Source organism: Corythoichthys intestinalis, chromosome 16, assembly GCF_030265065.1.
Source record: "Corythoichthys intestinalis isolate RoL2023-P3 chromosome 16, ASM3026506v1, whole genome shotgun sequence".
Classification (NCBI taxonomy): Eukaryota; Metazoa; Chordata; class Actinopteri; order Syngnathiformes; family Syngnathidae; genus Corythoichthys; species Corythoichthys intestinalis.
This window is the reverse complement of record NC_080410.1, coordinates 2,630,924-2,650,507: the sequence shown is the minus strand read 5'-3', so window position 1 is coordinate 2,650,507 and position 19,584 is coordinate 2,630,924. Positions and strand designations below refer to the sequence as shown.

The 19,584-nt window shown below is 39.2% G+C and overlaps 2 protein-coding genes across 3 annotated transcripts in view; one reads left to right on the top strand and one right to left on the bottom strand.

Annotated features, from left to right (window-relative positions):
• The window catches only part of LOC130904802 (zinc finger E-box-binding homeobox 1-like), a 30,475-nt gene extending 24,633 nt beyond the window's left edge, over window positions 1-5,842 (top strand). For both annotated transcript variants that reach the window (XM_057817832.1, XM_057817831.1), the window contains exon 6: window positions 3,356-5,842. In XM_057817832.1, the coding sequence (XP_057673815.1) occupies window positions 3,356-3,526 (171 nt within the window). In that variant the 3' untranslated portion in view covers window positions 3,527-5,842. The remainder of the gene's footprint in view (window positions 1-3,355) is intronic.
• A 7,723-nt stretch (window positions 5,843-13,565) lies between these two features.
• The window catches only part of LOC130904492 (coatomer subunit zeta-1-like), a 40,709-nt gene continuing 34,690 nt past the window's right edge, over window positions 13,566-19,584 (bottom strand). Inside the window, exons 8-9 of the mRNA XM_057817276.1 lie at window positions 17,626-17,664; window positions 13,566-15,946 (exon numbers count right to left, since the gene is read on the bottom strand). Of these exons, the coding sequence (XP_057673259.1) occupies window positions 15,899-15,946; window positions 17,626-17,664 (87 nt within the window). The 3' untranslated portion in view covers window positions 13,566-15,898. The remainder of the gene's footprint in view (window positions 15,947-17,625; window positions 17,665-19,584) is intronic.

Below are 19,584 nucleotides of genomic sequence, written 5' to 3'. Positions count from 1 at the left end.
ACCTGTGGCGCGTACCAGGTGGTGGCAATAACTAAATCACACTTGCAGCCAGTTAAAATGGATTAAAGTTGACTCAACCCCAGTCCTGTGTCCTTGTGTGTGTACACATAGAGCATGGACAAAAGAAAGAAGACCAAAGAACTGTCTGAGGACTTGAGAAGCAACATTGTGAGGAAACCTGGGCAATCTCAAGGTTACAAGTCCCTCTCCAAAGACCTGAATGTTCCTGTGTCTACCGTGTGCTGTGTCATAAATAAGTGTAAAGCGCATGGTACTGTGGCGAACCTCCCTAACATGTGTGGACGGAAAAGAAAACTTGACGAGAGATTTCAACGAAAGATTGGGCGGATGGTGGCTAAAGTACCTCGACTAACATCCAAACAAGTTCAAGCTCTCCTGCAGTCCGAGGGTACAACAGTTTTAACCCGTACTATCCCTCAGCGTCTGAATGAAAAGGGACTCTCTGGGAGAATACCCAGGAAGACCCCACTTCTGACCCAGAGACATAAAAAAGCCAAGCCGGAGTTCGCCAAAAACTTACCTGAGAAAGCCAAAAATGTTTTGGAAGAATGTTCTCTGGTCAGATCAGACAAAAATAGAGCTTTGTGAGGAAAATGCATCAACATAGAGTTTACAGGGGGGAAAAATGAGGCCTTCAGAGAAAAGAACAGGGTCCCCACAGTCGAACATGGCATAGGTTCCCTAATGTTTTGTAGTTGCTTAGCTGCCTCTGGCACTGGACTGCTTGACCGTGTGCATGGCATTATGAAGTCTGAAGACTACCACCAAATTTTGCAGCATCAAGTAGGGCCCAGTGTGAAAAAGCTGGGTCTCCTTCAGAGGTCATGGGTCTTCCAGCAGGACATTGACCCAAAACATTAGAAAAGCACTAGAAAATGGTTTGAAACAAAGCACTGGAGACTTCTAAAGTTCAGACCTGAATCCCATAGAACACCTGAGGAGAGATTTGAAAATGACAGTTTGGAGAAGGCACCATTCAAATCTCAGAGGAGCAGTTGCCCAAAGAAGAATGGTCTAAAATTCCTGCATAGCATTGTAAGAAACTCATTGATGGATACGGAAGCAGTTGTTCGCAGGTATTTTGTCTAAAGGTTGTGCTAAGTAATAGGCTGAGGGTGCCAATACTTTTTTTCGGCCCATTTTTGGAGTTGTGTGTAAAATGATGATTTAAATTGTTGTTTTCATTCTCTTTTGTGTTTTTTCATTGCAAGCAAAATAAAATAAAAATATTACTACCAAAGCATTTGTAATTGCATTTTCTGGGAGAAATTGAGCATTATCCGACAGAATTGCATGGGTGCCAATACTCTTGGCCAGCAGTGTATTATTATTCCGATTAGTATTTATAATTTATTTATTTTGCTATGTGTAATTGTACCTGCAGTATTTGTTAAGGATTAGGTGTCGGTTTGGAATGAATTAATCGAATTACTGTAGGGCAAATAAGTATTTAGTCAACCGCTAATTGTGCAAGTTCTCCCACTTGAAAATATTAGGGAGGCCTGTAATTGTCAACATGGGTAAACCTCAACCATGAGAGACAGAATGTGGAAAAAAAACAGGAAATCACTTTGTTTGATTTTTAAAGAATTTCTTTGCAAATCATGGTGGAAAATAAGTATTTAGGCAATACCAAAAGTTTATCTCAATACTTTATTTACCCTTTGTTGGCAATAAGGGAGGCCAAACGTTTTCTCTCTCTTCACAAGCTTTTCACACACTGTTGCTGGCATTTTGGCCCATTCTTCCATGCAGATCTCCTCTAGAGCAGTGATGTTTGGGGGCTGTCGTTGGGCAACACGGACTTTCAACTCCCTCCACAGATTTTCTATGGGGTCGAGATCTGGAGACTGGCTAGGCCACTCCAGGACCTTGAAATGCTTCTTACAAAGCCACTCCTTTGTTGCCCTGGCTGTGTGTTTGGGATCATTGTCATGCTGAAAGACCCAGCCTCGTCTCATCTTCAATTCCCTTGCTGATGGAATGATATTTTCAGTCAATCTTTTGATACATGGCCCTATTCATTATTTCCTTTACACAGATCTGTCGTCCTAGTCCCGTTGCAGAAAAACGGCCTCAAAGCATGATGTTTCCACCCCCATATTTCAGAGTGGGTATGATGTTCTTCGGATGCAATTCAGTATTCTTTCTCCTCCAAACACGAGAACCTGTGTTTCTACCAAAAAAATGTATTTTGGTTTCATCTGACCATAGCACATTCTCCCAGTCCTTTTCTGGATCATCCAAATGCTGTCTAGCGAACCACAGACGGGGCTGGACGTGTACTGGCTTCAGCAGGGGGACACGTCTGGCAGTGCAGGATTTGATTCCCTGGCGGCGCATTGTGTTACTGATAGTCGCCTTTGTTACTGTGGTCCCAGCTCTCTGTAGGTCATTCACTTGGTCCCCCTGTGTGGTTCTGAGATTTTTGCTCACCGTTCTTATCATTTTGATGCCACGGGGTGAGATCTTGCATGGAGCCCCAGATCGAGGGATATTATCAGTGGTCTTGTATGTCTTCCATTTTCTAATAATTGCTCCCACAGTTGAATTCTTTACACCAAGCGTTTTACCTATTGCAGATTGTCTTCCCAGCCAGGTGCAGGTCTGCAATTTTTTTTCTGGTGTCCTTCGACAGCTCTTTGGTCTTGGCCATAGGGGAGTTTGGAGTGTGACTGACTGAGATTGTGGACAGGTGTCTTTTATAACGATATTAAGTTAAAACAGATGCCATTAATACAGGTAACGAGTGGACCCTCGTTAGAAGAAGTTAGACCTCTTTGACAGCCAGGAATCTTGCTTGTTTGTAGGTGACCAAATACTTATTTTCCACTCTAATTTGGAAATAAATTCTTTAAAAATCAAACAATGTGATTTTCTGGTTTTTTTTTCCACATTCTGTCTCTGATGGTTGAGGTTTACCCATGTTGACAACTACAGGCCTCTCTAATCTTTTCAAGTAGGAGAACTTGCACAATTGCTGGTTGACTAAATACTTATTTGCCCCACTTTATAATGTATTCTTATGGGAAAACCCCACTCCACATATGATCATTTCGACATACAAACAAGTTCCTGGAACTATATAAATAAAAAAAATAAATAAATAAACATTTGAAATAATCATCAACCAAAACTAAAGTATGACTAAGACTTATACTAAAATTAAAAAGGGTTGCCAAAAACACTGAGTTATTATCGCAATGAGCTTTTTAAAACAGTGTTGTCCAAGTACTAACTCACTCTTTCAATCTCTTTCCTCATGCCCATTTCCTTCTTTCCACTACTGTTCTTTTTATGTCCTTCGTCACGATGTTGCCATTTTCTATCAAAGCCGAAGCACCAGGACACTTTCTCGCTGACCCAGCAGCGGCCCCTCACTTCCATCAACCCCATTGGCCACTCCCTCCATCCAAACGGAACAACAACAACACTCAAGCCTTCGCCCGTGCCACGTACCATCCAGTCTATGCCCTGGGAGCAGCGCTCACTCTACAATCAATAAAATTTTGGGAACTAGCGTCACACCTCATTGCTCATTCGAAACAACCCTCACTCTCCTTCTACGTTCCGACTCCAGGATTGAAGATTAAGGACGTCATACAGCCGTTTGGATGCCAGAATGAGCTCCTTTTGGAACATGCGTTTAGGTATGGAAAAACTGAAACCCTTCATTCTGAACTAGTTGAGATAATCACCGAGTAGTTAGGATTCCCCTTCTAATTCCCCCGTCATCTACTGGCCATACATCAATATGTCTGTCATTTAATTCAAACTGAACCTCGTCTCCTTATTTCCCCATGGATGCTTGCTTACCCCAGTTGTATTACTAAATGAGTTTTCATGGAAATATTCCTTTTCAAGTCCAATCTAATTTCAATACCAAGCAGGTTAACAAGTAGTTTGCCATTTGACTTCCCGCAATTGGAAAAAATGTGACTAAATCCTCTTTTCACTCCACATAACCTGATGCCACAATGTATATTCTGCATATCAAGACTCCTTAATGAAGTACATATTCCCTTTACCCTTCCCCATGGATAAATAATGAGAAAGAACTACTGGTTCAAATATACCTTCCAGGCCAATAGTTAATCAAATGGTAAATTTATTTCAAGATGCCCACATTATAATAACGTGTATGGTTCGTACCTGTAACCCAAAAGAGGGGTTTTACCTTTAATTTAATAGCACTGTAAGACAACTTTATACTTGTTTCACTTCTATATTAAATTTTGTACTTTTCCAGCCCCTCAACAAAACTAGTATGTTGTTGTGACTGTGCACTTCAGCTGGTTTGTGTCCACTTTACAATTGCATTTGGAAATAAATACTTTGTCTGTAGCTCAGGACCCACACACTGCCCCAAAAAAGTTATTACTTTTAGAAAAAGTTTCATTTAGCAGCTACAGTGGTATGACAAAGAATGCGAACCTTTTGGAATTTCTCACATTTCTGCATAAAATCACCTTCAAATATGATCTTATCTTTGTCAAAATCACACAGATGAAAATAAAGTGTCTGCTTTAACTAAAACCACCCAAAAATTTATAGGTTTTCATATTTCAATGAGGATCGCATGCAAACAATGACAGAAGGGGGAAAAATAAGTAAGTGAATCCTCTGCCTAAGGAGACTTGAAGAGCAATTGAAACCAATTTTTACCAAACATAACTTCGGGTGTGTGCCCAATCACTAATGAGTGGTTTAAAGCTGCCCTGCCCACCATAAAACACACATCTGGTAAGAATTTTCTTGATGAGAAGCATTGTCTGATGTGCATCATGGCTCAATCAAAAGAGCTGTCTGAGGACCTGCGATCAAGGATTGTTGATTTACATAAAGCTGGGAAAGGATACAAAATCATCTCTAAAAGTCTGGATGTTCATCAATCCACAGTCAGAGAAGTTGTCTACAAATCGAGAGAGTTTTGTCACTGATGATTCTCTCCCAAGGACTGGCCATCCACTAAATATGACGCCAAGAGTTCAGCGCAGAATGCTCAGAGGTAAAAAAGAACCCTAGAGTGTCTGCTGAAGACTTACAGAAATCACTGGCACAATCCAATATCTCTGTGCACACATCAACATATGTAAAACTATGGCCAAGAATGGTGTTCATGGGAAGACTCCACAGAGGAAGCCACTGTTGTCCAAAAAAAAAAAAAACATTGTTGCTCATTTAATGTTCGCAAAAAAGGCACTTGGACACTCCACAGAAGTTTTTGCAAAATATTTTGTGGACTGATGAAACCAAAGTAGAATTGTTTGGGAGTCACACACAATGTCGTGTCTGCAGAAAAAATGGAACAGCTCACCAACATCAACACGTCATCCCCATCGTGAAGCTTGGTGGAGGGAGCATCATGATTTGGGGCTGTTTTGCTGACTCAGGGCCTGGACAACATACATTCATTAATGGAAGAATGAATTCAAAAGTTTATCCGGATTTTTTTGCAGGAAAACCTGAGGCCATCTCTTAGACAGTTGTTGCAGAATCCATTCTCTTTTTAGCTTCAAGACAATGAACACAGAAGTAACTCAACTTCAGAATGTTTTCAGAAGAACAAAATACACGTTCTGGAGTGGCCAAGTCAAAGTCCAGATTTGAGATGCTTTGGCATGACCTAAAGACAGATATTTATGCCAGACATCCCAAGAATCTGACTGAACTACAACAGTTTTGTAGAGAAGAATGGGCCAAGATTAGCCCTGATCGATGTGCCAGACTGATCTGCAGCTACAGGAAGCGTGTGGTTGAAGTTATTGCTGCCAAAGGGGGGCACAAAATATTAAATGTGATGGTTCACTTACTTATTCCCCCCCCCCCCCCCCCCCCGTCATTGTTTGCATGCTATCCTCATAAAAATATGAAAACCTATAAATGTTTGGGTGGTGTTAGTTAAAGCAGACACCGTTTTTTCATCTGTGTGATTTTGACAAAGATCAGATCACATTTTATGGTGATTTTATGCAGAAATGTGAGAAACTCTAAAAGGTTCAGATACTTTTTCACACCACTGTTGCATGCTGAATATTTCCAGGTATTTGGATGTGACGGCCATGAGATCCAGGTCAGTTGATAAAGGTGGACTTTGTATGTAGCTGTTATATTTCTGTTTAAATATCCTAAATCCTACTGACATCACATTCTTGTTTTCCTTTTAAAAGTTATTTGTATTTTTTTATTCATAACATCGTTGATGTTTTCTCTTCTTGTTAAGTGTCTTGAGTATTTAGAAAAGTACTATACAAATAAAATGTTTTATCACTACTACTTTTGGTTTTCTGCAGTGCATATTGTGGTTTTAGTTTTATGTCAACATTGAGCATGCGCAAATGTGTAGTGTTGTTTTTGGAGGAGATTCCTCAGTTACTGTTTACCATTCAAGCAGCGTAATGGGAGTGTTTAGAATGTCAGATGTGGGCCAAAAAAGTAGCAGACAAAACTGTTTTTAAATCGACCTTTCGCAAGAGCGCCGTCCCGGCTTAGCTACCATTGCTAAGTCGACAAGCTTTGTCACTCCAACGGCACAAGCCGTTACAGGCAGACCGGTGTTGAAAGTAATTTATTTTGGAGCAATACCAGTGCAACCACCTCCATTTTGAGGCAAAATAGTATACAAAATAGGGTTATATTGAAATTGTTGAGAAAATGTCATAAGCTAGCAAGGCAAAAGAATACAGGTTCAACACTTTGAGCAAAGCAAAGGGTTGGGATACTAAGGTGTCCGTTCTCAAAATGATACATGAAAAAAAAAAAAATTCAAGGCGCTTATTAAGACACTGCGTTTACTTAAAACAAGGAAGCATCACTTTAATGATAGCACACTCATAGAACAGCCTGCGAACGAAGACATGAAGTTAACTAACGAGCTAAAACGGCTGTACGTATAGCATTACAGCGATGACATCCTAATAAGATATAGTAGCCGTGAGCAGTAAGGACAACTTTGATGAATGTTCTTGCCTCTATTAAAGCAGGTGTGCTAGCTAGTGTTTGCTACCCACAAGGCCGCGCGTTCTGGAGCCTTTGAGGAAAAACTGTGCCACACACAAAAACTTCAATGAATGAGGCTCACGTTTCAGAATCTGTTTCCAACACATCTCACATTTTACAATCCAGTGGGCGTTTAACCATTAAAGCCATTGGCCAAAGAGGAGCACACTTAAAGTTGTCTGTGGCTTCCGCTAATTTAATTATCAAAGGCTTGGGGAGAATAAGAAGGGACATGCACCAAATGGTGTGTGTTAAAACTAACCAGTACATGAATGAATAATTGCTATGAATGAGAATACATAAAAGGCTACAAAATGAATACAAGTGAACATACACAAATAAATGTAATTAGATGACACTAGTTAGCCTAATCTTACCCAGGGGTGAAAGTAGGCCGGAACAGCGTTCCGGTAAGAGATTTGGCGCCAGAACTTTGATCCCGAAAATATAACAGCAATGATCAAAACCCCAGCCTATCATGTCTTTTGGTGGCTGCACTTCATGGCACTTCAGCTCATAATACAGTTTAACTTAAAGGTAGTTCATTAGTGTGTCCAATTATAAATGAAAAAGCTCAACTGATAAAATGAACTTACCGATGCAATCTTTGAGTCCGGGAACATTTCTTTTGCTAATTCTGAGAAGTGATCAGCAATAGTTGCGGGCAAATTTTGTTCGCCAACAAATTGGCAGAATAAAATCTCCGCTTTCGTCACTTTTCATTCTGCGGACTTCATCTTTATGACCAGTGTTGTTAATGTACTTTAAAAAAGTAATTAATTACAGTTACAAATTACCTCTCCCAAAAAGTAATTGAGTTAGTTACTCAGTTACCTGAATGTAAGAGTAATTAGTTACTTGGCAAAGTAACTGGTGTTACTTTTCATGGTGTTACTTTTCAGTTATTTGTTAGTTTCAGGGCTCTGGGGTGGCTAAGTGTCAAAGGTGCCAAATGATATAAGGTGTGTCCAAACATATGGCCTGTACTCTATGTATGTAAAAAAAAAAATATATATATATATATATATACAGTGCCTTGCAAAAGTATTCGGCCCCCTTGAACCTTGCAACCTTTCGTCACATTTCAGGCTTCAAACATAAAGATATAAAATTTTAATTTTTTGTCAAGAATCAACAGCAAGTGGGACACAATCGTGAAGTGGAACAAAATTTATTGGATAATTTAAACTTTTTTAACAAATAAAAAACTGAAAAGTGGGGCGTGCAATATTATTCGGCCCCCTTGCGTTAATACTTTGTAGCGCCACCTTTTGCTCCAATTACAGCTGCAAGTCACTTGGGGTATGTTTCTATCAGTTTTGCACATCGAGAGACTGACATTCTTGCCCATTCTTCCTTGCAAAACAGCTCGAGCTCAGTGAGGTTGGATGGAGAGTGTTTATGAACAGCAGTCTTCAGCTCTTTCCACAGACTCTCGATTGGATTCAGGTCTGGACTTTGACTTGGCCATTCTAACACCTGGATACATTTATTTTTGACCCATTCCATTGTAGATTTGGCTTTATGTTTTGGATCATTGTCGTGTTGGAAGATAAATCTCCGTCCCAGTCTCAGGTCTTGTGCAGAAACCAACAGGTTTTCTTCCAGAATGCTCCTGTATTTGGCTGCATCCATATTCCCGTCAATTTTAAACATCTTCCCTGTCCCTGCTGAAGAAAAGCAGGCCCAAACCATGATGCTGCCACCACCATGTTTGACAGTGGGGATGGTGTGTTCAGGGTGATGAGCTGTGTTACTTTTACGCCAAACATATCGTTTTGGATTGTGGCCAAAAAGTTTAATTTTGGTTTCATTTGACCAGAGCACCTTCTTCCACATGTTTGGTGTGTCTCCCAGGTGGCTTGTGGCAAACTTTAAACGAGACTTTTTATGGATATCTTTGAGAAATGGCTTTCTTCTTGCCACTCTTCCATAAAGGCCAGATTTGTGCAGTGTACGACTGATTGTTGTCCTATGGACAGACTCTCCCACCTCAGCTGTAGATCTCTGCAGTTCATCCAGAGTGATCATGGGCCTCTTGGCTGCATCTCTGATCAGTTTTCTCCTTGTTTGAGAAGAAAGTTTGGAAGGACGGCTGGGTCTTGGTAGATTTGCAGTGGTCTGATGCTCCTTCCATTTCAATATGATGGCTTGCACAGTGCTCCTTGAGATGTTTAAAGCTTGGGAAATCTTTTTGTATCCAAATCCGGCTTTAAACTTCTCCACAACAGTATCTCGGACCTGCCTGGTGTGTTCCTTGGTTTTCATAATGCTCTCTGCACTTTAAACAGAACCCTGAGACTATCACAGAGCAGGTGCATTTATACGGAGACTTGATTACACACAGGTGGATTCTATTTATCCTCATCGGTCATTTAGGACAACATTGGATCATTCAGAGATCCTCACTGAACTTCTGGAGTGAGTTTGCTGCACTGAAAGTAAAGGGGCCGAATAATATTGCACGCCCCACTTTTCAGTTTTATATTTGTTAAAAAAGTTTAAATTATCCAATAAATGTTGTTCCACTTCACGATTGTGTCCCACTTGTTGTTGATTCTTGACAAAAAAATTCAATTTTATATCTTTATGTTTGAAGCCTGAAATGTGGCAAAAGGTTGCAAGATTCAAGGGGGCCGAATACTTTTGCAAGGCACTGTATATATGTATATGTATATTTATGGCGGAAAACACTCAGGTGACTTGAAGTTCCGCTCGCAGACCTCCAATTTGGCCAAATTTCAAAATTGTCCTATTTGCATGTGTGATACATCATTGGAAAGCTTAAAATCTAAATTTTCTGGGGAAAGAAAAAATTTGAACAGGAGGGCATTTAAAAAAAAAAAAAAAAAAAATTTAAACAGCAAAACCCTAACTAGAGGGCAAAAGCACGCGAGAGCAGAATTAAAGACGCCACGATTTTAACGAGATATTATCGCGTACTTAAATTGTTTCGATCCAAAAACTCCATGTAGCATGTATCAGCGAGTGTCAAGACACAGCTGTGAATGGCCACAGCCGGATTTTGGGGGGATTTTATCGGTGAAACATGGTGATATACAGTAACAAGGGTCGCGATGCAGAAACCGCAGACAACAAGGAGTAGTTGAGATTTTCTTTTTCATATTGTTACCCTTATATATATATATAGTTTATTTTTCAATTTTTCTTTGTTTGGACCGATTATTTATCATCTAACATATCGGAGAAAATGCATGAGTAACAAAAAAAATACAATTAAGCGATAGTTATGAGGTAGCTATCCGTGACTTTTTTACAGACGCCAAATTTTTCATTGTGACGTAGTTTGTTTAAAACTTCAGAATATGCGAGTGAATAATTTTTTAAAGTCGTTTTGTTTTTTTAAACCAAATTTTAGACATCAATTAATGATTCAAAGCTAAAAATGACAGACATTTTGAATAATAAATACAATTACTTACCTTTGATGGTCCACTCCTCTGTTTGTTTGCTGTGGCTTGCTCTGCCCTCGGAATTTGATCCGCCGGACAGTTGCCAGACTCAATCGCTGGAGCAGCAATGAGCCTGGTATTCCAGGCAATAATTACTTACCCTCTTTTATGGCAAGGTTGAAACAAAAGCGGTTGCGCAACGTCTGTAAACGGGGGTTTTCAGGGTAAAACGGACAAATTAAAAATAGTTCCGGGGCTTAGTGCACCATGAATCTGCTATGGCAGCATATAGACATGTTGTTCTATCAAACACAACAGTTCTTTTGTCTTAAAATAGAGCAGTTTATTTTAAGAGGGATGCAAGAGCAGAAACTGCTTTTTCAGTCTTGTCTGTGTTTTCTGCCCTATAAATTTATATATATATATATATATATATATATATATATATATATATATATATATACATACAGTGATACCTCAGCTCACGAACATAATTGGTTCCCAGAAAGTGTGTGTAAGGCGAAAAGTTAGTCTTCCGAACATTTATTTCCCATAAGAAACAATTAAAATGAGAATTATCCGTTCCCAGGTCCCCATAAAACATAATTTTCTACTAAATAAGCCTTAAAACTACACAAAAATATACCTTATTTTATGTATAATAAATGTGCTATTGTATTGTAATTAAAGAAATAAACTGTACTGTATAATAAAGTCGTTTTATTTACCTTTGTGATGGTAGTTGATGGCTTGATGGAATGGAGTGGGAGGAGGAGGGAGGGAGGGAGTTACTGTTTGGAAGGAGAGTCACCTTCCTTAAGGACTGTAGGTAACTCTTTTTCGGTCCCATAATAGCAAAAGTACACTCAATATGGTCCAAAATGTCTATCAAACACAAACTACATCCGCACTCAACGAAAGGGAGGGGACGAACTGGGACGCCGTGAGCGTGCGTCAGCTTCTCGTGGCGCTGTTCGACCGCGTGGTTTGGTTCGTCCGCCGAAAACTAGTTCGTCAGCAGAGACTATATGCTCGCGAATTTAATGTTCTTGAGGCGAAAAGTTCGTGAGCTTAAGCGTTCGTCAGCGGAGGTTTTACTGTATATTCAAAAACAAAACCTGATGCTACCACCCACATGCTTCTCAGTAGGGATGGTGTTTTTGGGATGGAATTCCTCATTCTTCTTCCTCCAAAGACTATCAGTGGAATTAAGACCAAAAAGTTCAATTTTGATCTCATATGACCTCATGATTTTCTCCCATGACTCTTCTGGATCGTCCAGATTGTCATTCGAAAACAAAACCTGAAAGCTGGGGAACCTTCCGTTCCTTGCATGATTTTAAACCATGACTTCTTAGTGTATTCTCAACAGTAACCTTTGAAATGGTAGTCCCAGCATCGTTCCGGTCATTGACCAGATCTTCCAGTGTAGTTCTTGGCTTATTCCTCACCATTCTTAGGATCATTGAGACCCTACAAGGTAGATATTGCATGGAGCCCCAGTCCTAGGGAGATTGACAGTCATGTTTGGCTTCTTCACTTTTCTAATAATTGCTGCACCAGTGGATCTTATATCACCAAGCTGCTTTGCAATTGCCTCATAACCATTTCCAGTCTTGTGGAGGTCTACAATTGTGTCTCTGGTGTCTTTGGATAGCTCTTTGGTGTTGACCATGTTAGTAATTGGAGTGTTCCTGATTGTATTGGGTGGACAGGTGTTTATATGCAGCTAACTGCCTCAAACAGGTCAAAAAGTCAGACTTGAAAAGTCTACCTCCACTCATTCATTGAACTTTTTAAAGGCGACGAACAGGTCTTTGAGGCTCACAATTATTGCTAATAGAGTGGTGTTCAAATACTTACAGTATTTGTAACAGTATAATACAAATAAATAATTTAAAAAATCACTGCGATTGGCTGGCTACTAATTCAAGGTACACCCCGCCTACTTCCCGGAATGAGTTGGGATAGACTGTAGCACCCCCATGACCCTCGTGAGGAAAAGCGGCATGGAAAATGAATGAGTGTCAAAAAATCATACACTGTGATATCTGGATTTTTTTTTTCTTTAGATTGTTTCTCACAGTGGTCAAGCACCTACAATGAAAATTTCAAACCCACCCATCATTTTTAAGTGGGAGAACTTTGTAGGGTGTTCAAATACTTATTTTCCTCACTCTATATGTTTATATATATTCATATTGTAAATTAATTTTATTGCTGACACTGCGTTCAGGGTTACCAGAATGTTTTTCCACCCCTCCCACAAAAGTCAAACGTCTACGGTTACAAACTAACCATGAAATGTATGTAAAGGCTCGTTACAAACTGGAGAAGTGCTTGGCTGTCTCGTTACCTGTAGGTTTAGCTTCGAGCGAGCTGTAATGTGCTGTACTGATTCCATGCGGTGTCTTGAATTCGATGTGGAGTTTTTAGCTGAGTGGTCGACTGTTTTTGAGCCACTGAGTTTGTAACGCACAGAGATATTTTGCCATCTTTACCAGACAAAAATGTGAAGTCATGGCTGTTTTTCCAGTGAGCAAATGCAGCCGTATGTGGTATCCTGCATCTTTCATTGTTCGCTTTGTGACGAGGTACAGTAGGTAGGCTATGTTGTTTTGGCCGTAGACTCTCAACGCTTACACAGCATGTTAATACACGTGACCCGTTTTTTTTGTCTGTGATGAGAGATCATTACATGTAATGTCACTTTCAGAATCAAAATATTTTCTATTCGAAATGCTCTTCGTACATGACTACAATAGTATTCATTCTACAATCATGAACATAAAGTAACGCACAGACACTAAGGAAACTATGATCAGATTACTGGAAAAATGAACGTGTTAGTGACAACACTGACTCTAACTATGAACATATTGGGCCCCCTCAAATTACACAAAAAACATTGAATTCCAATGAGAAAAATCTACAGAAAACATCACTTGTCCAGAAAGTGCCATCAAATGAAGAAAACATATTTCCTACTGTGTAATTAAAACGATCACATCTCTGGTTGTCCGTGGTCATTAAAAGCCAAATAAACTGAGAGCTTGAAATCTGCTTTCGGGTAACGTTGACAGCAGCACTCTATTTCAAATAGTTTGATTTTACAGCACTTTAAAGACGCCATGTGATTTAGAAGGCTGGCATAATAGAACTTCCAACTGCAAGCGTGTATAGTCCTATGACTGCGTTACGGCCTTTTGCGTATGTAGAAAACACACATACAGTACATACTTTATTTTACATAAAATTGTTAGTACATCTTTGTTTAAAAAAACAAGACATAAGTGTACATGAAAATAAGGCATTGCATTTGGTTTGTGGTCCAACAGAGTTCTGAGTATGGCTTTGTGTATGTGTATGTGCATATACAAACAATAAAATATACTTATGGTACCCTTCATTTAGTATTTTTGCACAATTAAAACCAACAAGAACAAACAATTTCCCTTAACTCACTCACTTGCTGCGTTTCAATCGTGGTTTAAATGAGCCCTCGCTCACTTGCCCTAGCCACCGTCCCCCAGGGGAATCCCCGCCACCATCTTAAGGGCCGTTCCAATTCCCAAAACAGTGAAGTGAACTTGGTGAGATGGACCCTCAGAGGGCTCAGTGATTGAGTGAAAAACGATGGTCACTCCGGAGCTTCCTGTATCCCACAATGCATTGCAATAATGCATGGAAAATATGTCTATGTGGTGTTGATAATGAAGCTTAAACACCGTTGGCTGCTGTATATATACCACCGAAGAAGAAGAAAATGAATTAAGCTGCCAGCACGGTGTTTGACTGTTATACCAAACTGCCTTTCGAATTGTAAAATTCATCATTGTTGTTAAAAAATAAAAAAAATTAGACTGTATGTGGCAGTTATGGCAGAACGTATGGAATCACAATAGTGCCAAAATAAATAAAAAAAAAACATGAACAAATAAATAATTATAAAGACAAATAAATGAATAAATAATAATAAAATAACTTTTTTATTGAGTTTCACTTTTGCCATAAAAAAAAGGGGGAACATTTTTTTTTTCCATTGATGTTTCTATTTCGCTTATCTTTTCTATTTTGCTTTTGACGACAGGAATGGTCTGTCAATCAAATGGCACTGGGAGGCACTGAAACTAAACTTCAAATAGGTGAAATGCATTTAAACAACAAATTTGTCTACCAATTATAAAGAATTGCCCGAATAAAATTTGATACAAAACTAATAATTTGATAATTCCCAGGTACCGACGTATTGCCATCAAGCGCAGAATACGTCGCTGGTTTATTGCCATGAGTCGCCGTGCATTTTGTGTGATGTAGAATAATGGTACGACCAGGGGGTGGCCAGGCCTGGCCATGGCTCCCCCCCAATGAATTTGTTGGCCACCCCACGCACCAGTATAATGTTAGATTGTAGTAGCTGCGGAACTCAAAATGTTGACTGGACTTTTATGGACTATGCACATTAGCACAATATAATAGTGTACAAAATACAATATAACATAATCGACAAAAGTATATCAGTAGGTGTGTCCTTAAGTCAATCTGACAGTTTTCTACTAGCCTGTTTATTACTACAACATAGTAAAAACCTGAAATTATGGCTTTTATTTTTTGGTGTGCCACCTCAAGGTTTTAAGTGGCCCCATTTGGCCACCCCTATGAAGAATTTCTGGTGGTGCCACTGATTTGGAATTGGAGTATAGCGCTACTCGTAAACTTTGTGTTCGTTTCATGATTTTCTTGCCTGTGAGTGAACGAGGGCCGGTGTGTTCCATTTACGTCTTTTGCTCCCCCTCCGCTCACTTTGCCTCCGCCCTCCAAGTGGCCTCCGTGTGACGTCATAGCAAGAGCTTAGGGCAAGTGAGCGAGGGCAACCCAAACCGTGATTGGAACGCAGCCACTGCCATTGACTGAGCTTCGATGGCTGGCATTGGATGATCATGTTTCAGTGCAATTGAAGGCGATAAACATCCCATCCAATTTTACTGGTGTGCTGCTAGAACTCAGTCAAATGTATTAGACGTTGATCATCGTGTCAATGGCAGTCAATAATTTAATTAATGAAATAATATTGAATTCGTTACAACAGTAGAAGGGTTTTTGATCTGTTGTATTGTAAATTGTTAAAATAATGTTAAAATTACTGTTTGGTCAGGTAAAAAAAAAAAAAAAAAAAAAAGTCATTTGAAGAAAATATCTGTGTCATCGTCAGTTAAGGTCTTCGACACCAGTAACATTTTGGCGCAAACTGCAGCTCCAGCTGTAATTTGACGGTGCCTTTTCCACTCTGCATTTTTGACCATTTTCTTTGTATACTTTATTTTTGTGTTAATAAACACTACACACTGTAAAGTCTCCAAACCGCCAGTCTCTCTAGTGAACATAGCCCTTCAAGATCAAAACAATTTGATTACAACACTAATGGGTAGATAAATGTTGAAATGGGCTTGACATCGCGACATCTGTTATTTGAGGATGGACCATTTGATCTGCTCCTTGGCCGACTGCAAGACCTGGAAGAATTACACAAAATATCAAATGTGATGGTTCACTTACTCATTTTCCCCCCTTCTGTCATTGTTTGAATACTATCTACATTAAAATATAAAAACTATAAATGTTTGGGTGATTTTAGTTGAAGCAGACACTGTTGTTTCATTTGTGTGATGTTGACAAATATCAAATTTGATGGTGATTTTATGCAGAAATGTGAGAAATTCCAAAAGGTTCAGATGCTTTTTCATACCACTGTTCAGTTCAGAAATTACCTCTCCCCAAAAGTAATTGCGTTAGTAATTCAGTTACCTCATTGTAAGAGTAATTAGTTACTCGGCAAAGTAACTGACGTCACTTTCACATTATTACATTATAGAACATCTTTCTCGTCAAAGATATTTATATTACCTGATTGAAGAACAAAAACTATACACAATATTTTAGAACAATTGATATTTATTTGGATCAAAAATATTAGTCTGTTCAGAAACCACAAATTTAAACTGACCATTAACTAGTGCAAATCTCTGAAATTGTATGTTAGGCCTACTGCACAATAAGCAGAACACCTTGAATATTCCATAAAGTAACAATATCAAATACTGAAAATAATTCAAGTACAAGAATCAATACCTAAACACGTGAACTTGGGTAAAGGGACTCATTCTTGCTTTTAATTACAATGAGCGAGAAGTAGTGCCGGTGTTCTGTCGATTTGGTCTCTCCTGCGAATTGATATCCGAAGCGCCACTAAGCGTGCGCATGGCAACTACACCCCACAAGGGTCATCACAGGTCAAATGTCCGTCGACTTGGTCTACCATTATGACTACGACGTCGTTGCTGCAAGTAATATTTTTAAAGTATATTTATTTTATAGTGCCTTTTGACCACTAAGCCGCTTAAAAATGATAACTAAAGTAGAATATGATTTAACTTATAAGCCTGAAATACACTATACTTAAGCTACTGCAATATTATTTACAGGACGTTATATGCCTGATTAACTGTCCCACCGATACCCATAATCTTATTAGCCTTTCGACAGTAGAAGCATCTAATATAAACGTGTCAAAACGTAAGGTTTTTGGACAGGACAGCTTGCATCGATAATCCCCGCCGTTTAGTTAGACTGTTGTCAACAACTGGGAGTTTACTTCTACGAGGGAGCGCAAATCGACAGAACACTGGTACTCAGCAGGGCATGATTCGCCTACCTAGCTACGGTAATCATCATCGCATTTGCACGGCGTGACCACCCCCTTCCCTCCTCCCGCTTTGCTCTATATCGAGGCAGGAGTCAACTAATGTGTGACAAAATCAACTATCGACAACTCGCGCTTCATTTAACCAAATTGTAGTAACATGCCCCTTTACATCATCAGTAACAATAATTGCGTTTTAAAGATGGGAAAAGGAATTAATTGGATTATTTACTAATGAAAAGAATAACGCAGTTAGAAACGCCGTTATACTCTAACGCCGTTAGTAACAACACCTGCTCAACAACTTTCGGCATGTCTGGCGGAGAAAGGTAGCTTCTGTAGTTGCTACCATGTTTGTGTGGTTCAGAAAGCAGTTTTACGACTGAAAATCTGAACGATGTTGAAAACTGCAACGTCAGGATCACATTTATGAGAAATTTAAGACTATTACCATCAGTACTGTAAGTGTAATTGGGTTTGTGTTTGTTTTACCTGAGCTACACTTTGTTCAGATAATGAAGTTTCATCAACCTGGAGAAAAAAAAAAAAAAAAAATAATAATAATAATTAGAAAAACAGTGACTGACAGAATAAAATACACACAAGCAAATACAAAGTGGATTCCACAAAAGCTGGGACACTATACATACAGGAAGGATTTAGTATTATATTAGGTATTGATGGTTTTTGTCTCCAAGGGAAAGTAACCTACTTTGCTGGCCAAAAGTACTGGCACCCCTGCAATTCCGTCAGATAATGCTCAATTCCTCTCAGAAAATGATTGCAATTACAAATGCTTTGGTAGTAATATCTTCATTTATTTTGCTTGCAATGAAAAAACACAAGAGAGAATGAAAAAAAGATAATTTTCATTTTACACAAAACTAAAATATGGGCCGGACAAAAAGTATTGGCACTCTTTGAAAAATCATGTGATGCTTCTGTAATTTGTGAAATTAACAGCACCTGTTACTTAATACAGGTGGCACATAACAGGTGGTGGCAATAACTAAATCACACTTGCAGTCAGTTAAAATGGATTAAAGTTGACTCAACCTCTGTCCTGTGTCCTTGTGTGTACCACATTGAGCATGGAGAAAAGAAAGAAGACCAAAGAACTGTCTGAGGACTTGAGAAGCAAAATTGTGAGGAAACATAGGGAATCTCAAGGCTACAAGTTCGTCTCAAAAAGACCGGAATGTTCCTGTGTCTACTCTGTGCAGTGTCATCAATAAGTGTAGAGACCATGGCACTGTGGCTAGCCTCCCAAGATATGGACAGAAACGAAAAATTGACGAGAGATTTTAACGAAAGATTGTGCGGATGGTGGATAATGATCCTCAACTAACACCCAAACAAGTTTAAGATGTCCTGCAGTCTGAGGGTACAACAGTGTCAAACCGTACTATCCGTCAGCGTCTAATTGAAAAGGGACTCTATGGTAGGATACCCAGGAAGAACCCACTTCTGACCCAGAGACATAAAAAAGCCAGGCTGGAGTTTGCCAAAACTTACCTAAGAACCAAGCCAAAAACGTTTTGGAAGAATGTTCTCTAGTCAGATAAGACAAAAGGCATCAACATAGAGTTTACAGGGGGGAAAAAAACAAGGCCTTCAAAGAAAAGGGCACAGTCCCCACAGTCAAACATGGCAAAGGTTCCCTGATGTTTTGGGGTTGCTTGGCTGCCTTTGGCACTGGACTGCTTGACCGTGTGCATGGCATTATGAAGTCTGAAGACTAACAACATATTTTGCAGCATAATGTAGGGCCCAGTGTGAGAAAGCTGGGTCTCCCTCAGTAGTCATGGGTCTTACAGCAGGACAATGACCCAAAACACACTTCAAAAAGCACTAGAAAATGGTTTGAGAGAAAGCACTGGAGACTTCTAAAGTGGCCAGACCTGAATCTCATAGAACACCTGTGGAGAGATCTGAAAATGGCACCCTTTCAAATCTCAGTGACCTGGAGCAGTTGGCCAAAGAAGAATGGTCTAAAATTCCAGCAGAGCATTGTAAGAAACTCATTGATGGATACCGGAAGCGGTTGTTCGCAGTTATTTTGTCTAAAGGTTGTGCTACAAAGTATTAGGCTGAGGGTGCCAATACTTTTGTCCAGCCCATTTTTGGAGTTTCATTTAAAATGATAATAATACTTTTTTTTCATTCTCTTTTGTGTTTTTGCATTGCAGGTAAAATAAATGAAGATATTTTTATATTTTAACAATTTCTATTTTTTATTTTTACTTTGGTCTGCCTCAATTGTCTGCGTTTGCATCCTTTTATTCTGTCTTGTGTTCATAACACTTGTAAAGCTCTAAAGGTATTCTGTAAGATGTAGTCATATAAAGTAAATTATTGAGATCTTCCACCTAATACCATTCTTTGTATTGCTAGGTGAATAAACAACAACTTGTATACAGGTATGCTGTGTACTAATACAATAAAATGAAA